Here is a 12,101-nt window from a genome sequence, read left to right as displayed (position 1 = left end):
CGCCGCCGCCACAGGTGACTCGGCTGGGGCCGCTCTCCGCCCTGCGCCGCGGCCGCGTACGCGCTGCGCTTCGTGAAGGACTTCGCCGTGCGACCAGCGCGCCGGGGGACATGGCTCTGCTCCGGCTCCTTCTCCTCCTGCTCCTGGCGCAGCGCGGGCTGGGCGCCGCCGGCCCCGCGCCGGCGAGGCCCGGCCGGGAGCGGGCGCTGAGGGGGAAGCAGCCGGTTTACAACCACATCAAGAGCCGGGATCCTGCGGCGGCCCCGCGGAGCCGCTCTACGGAGAGCACCATCTTGGCGCAGCGGCTGGCCGAGGAGGTGCCCCAGGACGTGGCCTCCTTCCTCTACACGGGCGACTCGCGGGAGCTGCGGCGTGCCAACTGCTCGGGCAGGTACGAGCTGGCCAGCCTGGCCGGCAAGTCGCGCTTCGCCTCGCACCCCTCCTTGCACGGCGCCCTGGACACCCTCACCCACGCCACCAACTTCCTCAACATGATCCTCCAGAGCAATAAGTCGCGGGAGCAGAACTTCCAGGAGGACCTGGAGTGGTACCAAGCCTTGATCCGGAGCCTCCTGGAGGGGGACCCCAACATCTCCAGGGCAGCTATCACTTTCAGCACGGAGCCTTTCTCCTCCACCCCCCAGGTTTTCCTTCAGGCCAGCAGGCATGAGAGCCAGATCCTTCTGCAGGACTTGTCCTCCTCAGCTCACCGCCTGGCAAACACCTCCGTGGAGACAGAGTGGTTCCACAGCTTGAAGCGCAAGTGGAGGCCACATCTGCATAGGAAGGTCCTAAACCCGGGCCCCAAAACTTTGGAGAACAGCTGGAAGAGGCGAGAGAGCTTCACTGCTGATAAGAACCACATCAGGTGGTCCTCGCCTTTCCTGGAGTGTGAGAATGGGAATTACAAACCCGGCTGGTTAGTGACTCTCTCGGCAGCTTTCTATGGACTACAGCCAAACCTTTTCCCCGAATTCAGGTAAGAGGGTGCTCTCCCCTCTCCATCCCCTGTTTGGAAGGGGGGGGAGAGGGTGGCATTTCCACTTCTGAGCCCCTTCTAGAGAGGGGTGAGCTGTGTTTCCGGGGTGACCTGATCAGCCCTGTCCAGACTGGCTGCTCAGTCATGCCACAGTGCATGCACAGCTTTCCTTGGGGTATGGCTTTCCTGTTGAGCTCTGCCTTGGTATGTCCTGGGGAGCTGTTGCTCAGTGAAAGAATGGCTTTTATTTTAGTCTGTGAAACACTGTTCTTTAATTGCTCTTGCTGAAACAGATGTGTATGTGGGTTGTGCTCCTGGTGAGCCTCTGTGGGGAGAGGAGAGCAGGAGTTACCGGTCTTAGTTTATTTCTGATTAGAAGAGGAAGATGTTTGCGTTATTTCTTACAACACTGCGTAATTAAAGCTGGCACAACCCCAGCTATGGCTTTAACTGGCTGGGAAACAATATTATTGTATTGCAAACTGTAATTTCTGGTCTCCAGAGCACATCTGTTGAGGGGTGCTCAAGCCTGGTCAGTATGTTTATAGGTAAATAAATGTTTGTTACTGTAGTTCTACCATAGTGCATATGGTTACAGCCTAAACTGGCAATAGGAAGGCTTTTCTTATAGCACTATACATAGGGTCCCCTTCCCCTCTGCTGCCCCTGCCCCCCCTCCCCCCCCCCCCCCAAAAAAAAAAACCACAAAGCCTTTTATGACCCTGTTGTACAGTTGGCATATGTAGAGCTGCTCATCTTTTGCTGCTGTTAGCTCAGGATTTAGCCTCTGGGCTGTTACTTGTAGAGAGGAGGATATAAAAAGGGCCCAGTGTCATGCTCTTTTTGTGACAGCAAAGAAGCACTGGTAGCCCACAGGTTGTACTCATTCTTTGTACAGGATTTTGTATTTCTGCGCTAGAATTTTTGTAGTGGCAATTATGGATAATTCTGTTTCTTGGGAAATGCCCTGCCCTGAAGAAGTCAGTATTTTCCAGGGAGTAAGAGGAGCACTGAATTTGTTCTGTACTGGGATGCAGTGGAAGGTGAATATAGACAAGAACAAGTTTCCTTAACCTCAAGTACTGCCAGCTGGTTAAAGGCTGCCACCATACCGCCAGCCTATCTGGGAACTTAGATCTTCATATAAAGCTTAACTCAGCAAAGCTTTGCTGTTGACTTCAGTCAAAACAAGAGCAGGTCTTAAGCAGCAGAATCTCAAGCTTCAACCTCAGCTCTGTGCAAGATCCTGTGATGCAGAAGAGTCTTATTAGTGCTGATTTCTGCTGAGGTAGCTCTGTCCAGCACACACAAGATAGCAGGATCATTGTKGAGGAACCCTGGCCACACAAATTAACTAGCAGAGGTCCTTCTGGTCCTAGTACAAGTTTCTTTTGCTCATGGTCTTTCCAGTCTGTTTACCATATGGGAATCATTTGACTTGACAAAGTACATTCAGGTGAATATCCATTAAGCATGTCTAGGTTTGGAGAACTTTTTTTCTTTTTTTCCTTTTTTTCCATTTAGAAGCTCTTGCAGTGGGACACACTGCAAGTTTGAAATGCTACTTTAAACATTTTGAATTTGAGGTTATTTAAGAGTTAAGTCAAAACAAAGTTTTTCTGTATCAAAACCAGAGATGAAATCAGCTGTAGTAAGCATTTCTGAGAAATGAGTYGATATGTTTTAGGCCACTATATAACAAAGGAGGTGAAAGTAGTACCTATTACTTTGACAAGGCCAAGTGATGGTTCCTGCACTCCTTGTTTGAAGTATTTCACATGAAAGGTGACCCTGTAATAAAAGTCCAAAGGAAAATATCATTTGGGATTTTGTGAAAGTAGCTTATGCAGCTACATAGAAAATACTGAAAATGAAATCTTCTGTACTCAGTAGTGGCACAGTTAGGCAGCCCAAGCCTCAGTGTAGGTTCCTACAAGAAGAAATGGATTCAAATATAAAAATGTAAAATAAAATGAAGAATTAAATGAAGTCATTAGAACATTAGTATTAATCACTATAAGATGCCTCTCAAAATAGCTTTTATTTTCMCTTGCCATCTGTCTGAGTGAGACAAAGTGATGTAAATCTTAAATTCCTATTTAAGGCCCATATGGTAAGAAGTGGTATGTACTAGTCTCCATCTTTTGAAAAAGCTATGTTGATTCTCCCAACAAAATGTCTCAGAACCGTCTGTTAGGAACATTCCAATGCTTCAGTTTACATGCTCCTTCCATCTAATAGTCTGGCATGAGGTCACTGATAGTAATTTAGTGCAGGCCCCTTTAATATTTCCCTAACAGTTTATGTAGCTTGTTCTTTACTGACATAGGTTTATGGCATAGTGTGCTAGGGCAAGAGACATTCATACACTAATTTTCTATAACCCGAAAAAGATTTTCCAYCAAGAAGAAAAAGCAATTGCATCTGCTTTGTGGTATATCTTCCATTGCAGTAACAAATGAGTGTATCACATAGTGTAGGGGGAAAAGGTTTAATGGAGGTAAGACTAATGATTACTACTGGTTTTGTTCAGTACCTGTTACTATTTGATACTGTTCTCAATGACATTCTGAAAATACAACCAAAAGCCAAAGGGAAAGCATTGTTCTTTGTGGCTTGCGGGTGGCATTCACAGCCTCAAGGGTCTACATCACTCTGCAGTTCATTCCTCTGTCCTGTGCCATAGGAAGTAGGCACCTGTAGAGCATCATAGAAATTTGTTGTTAAACTTCTGTAACCCCCCCCCCCCTTTACTAATTTCTGTTACACAATGATACTGAAATGTATTCTGCAGCACACAGGGGTACAGCCAGTCTCTTTGCAGCCCTCATGTGGAACTGGAATGGTGTAAAAGTTGCATGTTGAGAGTTCATTTTGTTCTTTAAAAGTACTTACTTGGCCTCAGAGAGGAAACAGGAGGTTTTCATTACTTTAGCAACCTTATAGTCCAGTGAGGGTGATTATCTATGGAAAAAAGATGTACCAATAGCTAGCTGTTAGGAGGAGTTGGGGGAGGGGGAACCCCAAAACCTAAAAAAAAGCCCACCACTGCCACCCAGCTTCAGGGTCACCAAGTCTGATCTCTTGCTATCACAACCAGTGTAATTTGCTGATCGAACTTAAGGTAGGTAGTGTGTGTCCATTTTCCCCTGTTCCCCAACTTTCTCCTCTGCTGACATCCTGGTTTGTGTGTGGGGGGGGTCTCATGGTTGGAGAGCTGCTTTTGATTTCTGGTCTAAATTTATTCAGTCAGTTCTCATCCATTTGTTCCTGTTCTAAAACTGCCTTCTATCTTAAATAGCACTCTTCTGATGTTCACTGCCTGAACTATTTATAGAGAGCAGTCCCTCTCCACCTTTGTTTACTAGACTAAACAAACTAGCTTTCTTTAGTCTCTTGTCATAAGCTCTCTGTTGCCATGGTCCCTCTTCAAGTACTGTTCCAGTATTTCTTGAAAGTGGTTAGTCAGATTCATGTGCAATATTTCAGTCTTGTGTAATGGCATTAATTGTTCCTATACTCTGTATGAACTGTTGCTTTTGCAGTTCAAAATGTTCTCTTGCATACTGCCCTTGTTTTTAATGTCATATTGCAGTATGGTAGCGTTTCAGGAAGTGGTCATTACTGTTATGCCCTTTCATTTAGGAGGTAAGAATGTGTTTAGGGATACAGGGAGATTCCCCCCCCCCTCCATTTTCTAGCAGGAGGCAGGTAGTTTTCCCCTCCAAATCTGGGACAGCATTTTCAGTCTTTCTTAAGGACTGTTGGGATAATGAAATGGAATGATGGTTATTCTGGCAGAAAATAACCATAATTGGAAAGCTGAGTAAGTATTTTGAATGATGGTGTGTTCTGGAGCATTTAAAGAGCTTCATTCTGAAGTTTGGTTGCACTAAGTGTTACCACTTAATTTTTTTGGTCTTCCTGGCATTGAGCCTTCTCCCTTGATTATAAGGGTATATCTTGGTGCAAAGATTAATTTTTATTGCATAGTTAAACTCTGCTGTTTCTTCTCAAAATGTGATGTAATGTACTGACTTCCACTGGAGTATTAACAAGGACTTGGACCACTCCAATGCTAGGCCGTAATGGGGTGCTTAGTTGGAAAGGCACTACTGAAGACAAGTTAAACAATGGAGATGGAAATGTATATGGTGAATGATTTCTTTGTTAAAATTTTTGATTTCCTCTTCTGTTAAGTATTTCAAATGTGTTAAATTAAGAAAGTATACTTAAAATAGAAGAGAAATTATATGAACCAGTAACTTTTTATGTAAAGATGGTTTAATTTCTTATTTTAAACCCCCCTTTAATGGTCCCACTAATACCTTTAATCTGATCTTCAGTACTGAACTAGGAAAGAAGACTTAGGTCAGCTGCTTGAGGAGTTTGTTTCACTAAATTTTAGATTCACTTATTTATATGTGACATCATACACTAGTTATATAATCCTGAAAATATTCTAAAATGGTCATGCTAACATTTTCTCCAACATGCCCTGGCCTGTATAACATGATGGAAGGTGTGGGTGGATTTAGAACATCCTTTAAAAATGAAAAGGAATAATTTATTTTCTCAATCTTCTGAAAGTTTTGGATTTCTATTCCTGAAAAGAGGTGAGAACAAAGAAATGTCTACTTCCTATGATTTACTGCTTGTTTATAGAACCCCTCACTATGTTTTAAGTATTCTCTAGACAGTCAGTGATGAGTCATGGAGGTCATGGATAAGGATAGAAAAGGATGAGAAGAAAGGAACAATAAGTAGGGACTTCTTTTGAAACATGATTCAGCTTTATTCGCTACTGGAGTGCATCTTTGAAGATAAGATAAACATGACCAGGAGAGGATTGAAGCGTACTGCATTTACAACAACAATTATATGGCATGTGGCAAGTTGGAGTAGAAGAAATTAACTTTTTGGATCAAACTGTTTCTGCTCATCTATAATCTGCCTTCATCCTCCTTGGGCAAGGCTTCCACTGGGGCAGGTTATCAAAGCTCTTTTGAGGGGAACGGATGTGTGACAATTCTTAGTATTTGAGATTCAGCTCCAGGATTATTGCCTTTTAGTCTGTCTGTTCATGAATCTGGCATGAGGTGGAGAATTATGTACAAAAATATTGCTCTGTTAGCTCAAAGGAAGGTCTCATCTAGTCGAGTATTCTGTCTCCAAAAGTGGTTTCTGGCAAGTACTTTGGAAGGAGTATAAGAATAGTAGAAGTGCAGAGTTCTCCTATTTTAGATGCATCCTATTTACAGGTAATAAGCAATACGAGAAGTTCCTCTTTGAGACTTTGTATCTGACCAAATGTTTATAGTCACCGTGGATTAAAGTGATTTTCATGACTTTACTTCCTTTTTTGATCCATATACATGTTATCGTCTGGAATATAACTTGGCATTGAGTCCCATAATATAAATATGAACTGTTTGAAGAGAAACTATTCTCTTCTGTTTTTACATCTACTGCATGATAAATGCATTGGGAGATGCTGGTGTGTGTCTGCATTAATCAGTTTGGAAACATTTTTCACATCTTTGTCAGTTGGATTTATATGTGGCTTATACCAAGTATTGTTATCACTTGCAAACTTTATCTCACTGACCCATTTTTAGTCATTCATGAATATGTTGAACAAAACAGGTACCAGCAGGGATAATTATGGTGCCCAACTTGTAATATCGCTGCATGTGAAAGCTCATCTTGTCACAGTAATGCTCTCAATAATTGCCAGGTAGTGGGAGCCTCCCTAGCTTTAAAGGGTGATGAAAATAATTCATTTATCTTTTTTGCAAGGGCGGTGTCCTTACAACTTGATTATTTATTGGCCCTACGGATTCTATTTCAGGCTTCCTTCTGAGACATTTGAAAAGTTTTTAATTATTAGTGCTTATGCTTTTAATATGCTGCTCTAAAGCCTTTTCTGATATATATATATATATATATATTTTTTTTTTTTCTCTTCTCCCTATCTTACCTTCTTGTAGCTTTGTGTTCCTTGCCTGAATATATGTTCCTGTTTTCCTTTTTAGGGTACGATCTTCCCCTTACTTTTCAGTTTTGAAAATAACCTAAATTTCAATTTTCAGTGTTGGAAGTGTGGTTTCAGTTCAGTGTGAAAGCATGTCTCCTGTGTAGGCTCCTTCTAATCCAAAAGCTTCTCCTGGTCTAATCTCTTCTTCCTTATATCATTTCCTAAACCATTCCTTGATGCTCTTTTTCTTCACCCCTCCGTATTGATTCCACAGACAGTGATGAGAAGCATTACTGAATAGCCTAAACTTTGTCTCCAGGAGCTCTTTTTTTTTTTTTTTTCTTTCCCTACAGGGAAAATCTAATGTAACTGGTACCCCTTCCATCATCACTGACATGTTCCTAGCATTCCCATACAAGGTTATGCTTAGTGTCAGAACTTGGATAATAGCAGCAATTTAAACACAGAGTAATCTTCAGCCAAAGATATCACCACCTCAAACTATCTAGGAAGCTCTTTGACTAAATTGCAGGGAAGTCTGCGGGTAGGCAGCACTGTATGCTGTGTATGTGAATGCAGATTTAAATTCTAAGTAATTCTACAAACAACAGAGGTTTAAGCTGTAAGCATTCCACCCTTGTATTACTGTTCCAAATGCCCTATGGGGATTTACTTTGCAGGTGCATCCTAATTCATGTGCCCACAACTGCTATTCCTTCTTCAGGTGGGTTTATTTATAGTTGAAATTTGTTCTCATGTAAAAATGTGTGCTGAAAAACAGCAGTTATACTATGGCTAAGGAATTACAGAAGCTTCTCTGTCCCATTAGTAGTAAGAAATGAGTGGTAAGTTGACCAGAGCAAAATCATTGTTGTATCTCAACAGCCTTTGTGCATCTAGGTGGACACATTATATACCTGCAGTGGAAAGATGATACTTTCAAAAATTCAAGCCTAAATCTTAATTTTCAAAATCAATTCAAACAAATGGCAGAAGCTATTGGCTACCAGTAAAACTTCTGGCTGAAAGTCACTTGTCATTTTGACACAAGGAAGTTCTTATTTGGAGTACCCAGCTGGAAATATTTTGAAGGGGCCTCAAATTTCAGGTAGTATGCGCTCTTTGAAAATTCATGTTCTTGAATGTGTCAACCTTCAAAAATAAAAAAACTCAGAAAAGGTGTCTACCTTGAAAACCTTTGCTGTACTGGTGAAAAGAGGTGCAAGGATTTTGGATTTAGAGAACTTAAAGAATCTGTAGAGTTTTTTTTTTCCCCTCATCTCCTTGTCCTTGGAGGACTGGGGATGGAGGAAAGAAATATGGCAACAAGAATTTAGGAATGCACTTGGATTTGAAAGGTGTATGTTTCAGCATGTGATAGCCATGTCTTAAACCTTAACTAAGGCTGAGGAAAGCCCTATGGCTTTTTTATTTGTTCAAACTCCTCACAGTGATTTTTCTAGTTTTCAAAGCAACACATGATGAAGAGATTAATATTTTATCGTGACATGCAGGATTCTGTCCTGTATGGTATTCAGTCTTATCTGACATCAGTCAAATGAAATATGAGCTTTTGCTGAAACTTTTCAAAAGGATCATTGTAACTTAGTTTTTTTTTCTGCTGTTATGTGGTGTTCAAGGAGCTGTTATTTTATATGCTCGCCTTTAGTTCTAAATTCCAGAAGGCTTCTCTGATTCTATAATTAATAGACTTATACAGCTTATAATCGGTTCTGCTTATATTATTACAATGATCTTATCCACATGTTTGATATTTTGTCCTGTTAGCTTTTAATGCTTACCAATAAAAAAATAAACATAACCTGGAAGACAAACTGCCTGTTCAGCTGAGCTATGATGATCTCTGTGCAAACTAGCTTTCCAAGATCTAGAGGACAAAGGCAGTGTTTATCACCATTTAAACATTGGCAAGCTATCCTATGCAGCTCTCACTTAAGCTGAATGGGAGAAGGTACATGCTCCTTCTGCTTTTCTTATGTGACTGTACAGGCAAAAAAATCTTCTGTAGATACAGGCTTTACAACACATTGTAACAGTGAAATATTGTAACTACTGAAGCTATCAAGATAGCTAGTAGGCTGGGAAAATAAGCTTAAATCAATTTCTGGCACAGATTTCAAGACAAACAGAATGCCAACAAACAGTGGTACTAGAAATTAAGACAGACATGAAAGCCTCTTAAATCAAACCTTCTGACTTGATAGAAAATCCTTGATGACATCAGTCTTCAATGATTATCCATGATACACAGTTCAGCCAATCTTTTCTTATCTGTAGATGTCAAATGTTAAACACACATAAAGAGATGCTTAAAGATTACAGGTTTAAAGAMTGTAAAATTGTGATAGAAAACAAGTATTTATAGTTATAAGGAGATTAACAAAATATACTTAACTTGCCAGATGGTCTGTAATTACCAGTAATATTATTATTAACTTACCACTGTGGCTTGGCTTCAGCCAGGCAGCACTGTAAGTGAAGATGAATGTGTTGTGCTGACAAGTTGAATCTTACTATCATACCGTTGACATTTGTATTTCATCACTTCTATCAAGATAGCATAGCTACAATTAATCCCAGTTCAATAAATATAACGTTTAGGGGTAGATAGTCCATATACATACTAGGAGGATGCGTTCTTCCATATGTTTTGATTTCTGAATGCTGAATCAAAATAACTAAAAATGTGGGTGGCTAACCAGACTATGCCAGCTAGTGTATTAATCACAGATGAATTTCAGAAATATRTCATCATGTACATATCAATGTACTCTGTGTAATAATGATGAGGTACAAGTCTGAGATGATGTGTTAAAATCGCAGGACATCACGAATGAATGCAGTAAAGGCTTAGGCCATAATAATGCCTTCTGTAAATGCCATATGAATATTTATAAAAACTTCCTTCTTTTGAAAGCATTGTAAATGCTCAGGTTGTTACAGACCCTGTTCTACCTAATCAGAATTGTGGTGGCATCATGAGACATGGACATAGATTGAAGAGGTCTAATGAAAAAGAATAGATAGGAAGAGTGGGAAGTCTATGACCTCTTGGATGCCATGTAACTTAGAGATTGTTTCCGTATGCCTGCTTTTGGACTGCACTGTTCTCTTCTGTAGATTCTTCATTCCAGCAATTCATAAAGTTCTGAGAGAAAGAAATAGCAGGTTAATCATATCAGAAGGTTCAGTTTGTACTAGTGAAGAACTGCAGAGAAGAGGAGTTTATAGATAGAAATAGTAATGTTTGTATTGAGTTCATGAAGATTGGATTTTTGTGAAAGGCAAATGTTTTTTTGAAAATTTTAACACACGGGAGTACAAAAGGAAAATTCGTTCAGTTTGAAATGGAGGCTTTCTTTCTGCAGTGTTTCTGAAAAGAGTATGATGAAAATACTTCTAAGATAAATTTTTTGGGCCTGCAGGGCTTAACAGGGAGTGCCTTATGAAACTCAGATGCAAAAGGAAGTGAGGTAGAAGCAGGGACAGGTGACCTTGGGAGAATATAGAGATACTGTCCAAGCATGTAAGGATGGGATTAGGGAAGCCAAATAACATGTGACATTAGACCTGGCAAGGGACATGCAAGGCAAYAATGGAGGCTTCTGCAAGTACAGTGGGAAATGAGGGAAAATGTGGGCCCACTTCTGAACAGGTCATGGGACCTGGTGACGAAGGACAGAAAAGGCAGAGGTACTGAATGCCTACTTGCCTGCCCTTACTGGTTAAATTGTCCTTCAGAAATATGAGGCCCATGAAACCAGATGGGAAGTCTGGAGCAGGGAAGACTTACTCTTGGTGGAGGAGGATCAGGCTAGAAGATATTTAAACAAACTGGACATACAAAAGTACATAGGATGCATCCACAAGCACCAGGGGAACAGGCTGATGATATTGCAAAGCCACTCTTGATAATGTTTGGAAGGTCATGGTTGTTCAGGGAAGTTCCTGACAACTGGAAGAAAGCAAATGTCACTTGCATCTTCAAGAAGGAGGATCCAGGGATCTACAAGCTGGTCAGCCTTGCCTCACTCCCTGAGGAGATGATAGAACAAATCCTTCCAGAAACAGTCTCCAAACACATGAAGGACAAGAAGGCAAGGGAGAGTAGTCTGCATGGATTTATGAAGAGGAAATCTTGCTTAACCAACCTGATAGCCCTCTATGATGAGATGACTGGCTTGATGGATGGGGTAAGAACAGTGGATGTTGTTTGTCTTGACTTTAGCAAGGCTTTTGACAGTCTCCCATAATGTCCTCACTTGGCAAACTGATGAAGGATAAACTGGTAAGTGGACAGTGAGGTGGGTTGAAAACTGGCTGAACTGCTTGGCTCAGAGGACTGTGATTAGCTGCATGAAGTCCAACTGGCAATCAGTCACAAGTGATATACCCTAGGGTATATGTTGGGTCCAGTACTATTTAACATCATAATTAATGACCTGGATGATAGGACAGAGTATACCTCTGCAGATTTGCAGATGATATGAAACTGGGAGGAGTGATTGATAGACCAGCTGATTGAGCTCCCATTCAGGGGGACCTTGACAGGCTGGAGAAATGGGCAGAGAGGAACCTCAGGAAGCTCACCAAAGGGGGAAAGCCAAGTCCTGCACCTGAGAGGAATAATCCCATGCACTGGTGCATGCTGGGGGCTGACTAACTGGAGAGCAGCTTTGTAGAAAAGGTCTTGGGGCTACTGGTGGACAAGCTGAACGTGGGACAGCAAAGTGCTCTTGTGGCAATAGAGGCTAGTAGTCTCCTGGGCTGAATTAGGAGGAGTGTTGCCATTAGGTTGAGTGAGATKATCCTTCTCTTCTACTCAGCATGGGTAAGACCACCTCTGAAGTGCTGGGTCTAGTGCTTGGCTCCCCAGTGTGAGACAGACATGGGCATACTGGAGCGAGTCCAGCAAAACCGATGTTAAAGGAGGAGAGGCTGAGGTAGCTGGGACAGTTGAGCCTGGAGGAGTAAAGGCCCAGGGTGATCTTACCAGTTTGTAGAAATACTTGATGGGAGGGAGTAAAAAAGTTGGAGCTGGACTTTTGATGGGGACCAAGACAAGACATAATGAGCAAGAATCAAAATACAAGCAGTACTTAAAAAAAAAAAAAAAAAAAAAAA

General features: G+C 41.5%; 1 protein-coding gene across 1 annotated transcript in view; it reads left to right on the top strand.

Annotated features, from left to right (window-relative positions):
• The first annotated feature begins 110 nt into the window (after positions 1 to 110).
• Positions 111 to 12,101, top strand: part of GPR158 (G protein-coupled receptor 158) — a 203,446-nt gene continuing 191,455 nt past the window's right edge. The window contains exon 1 of the mRNA XM_085318308.1: positions 111 to 979. Coding sequence (XP_085174434.1) covers positions 111 to 979 — 869 coding nt within the window. The remainder of the gene's footprint in view (positions 980 to 12,101) is intronic.

Source organism: Rhea americana, unplaced genomic scaffold (assembly GCF_003343005.1).
Source record: "Rhea americana isolate MKP2758 unplaced genomic scaffold, rheAme1 scaffold_53, whole genome shotgun sequence".
NCBI classification, from domain to species: Eukaryota; Metazoa; Chordata; class Aves; order Rheiformes; family Rheidae; genus Rhea; species Rhea americana.
This window is presented reverse-complemented; position numbering and strand designations above follow the sequence as displayed.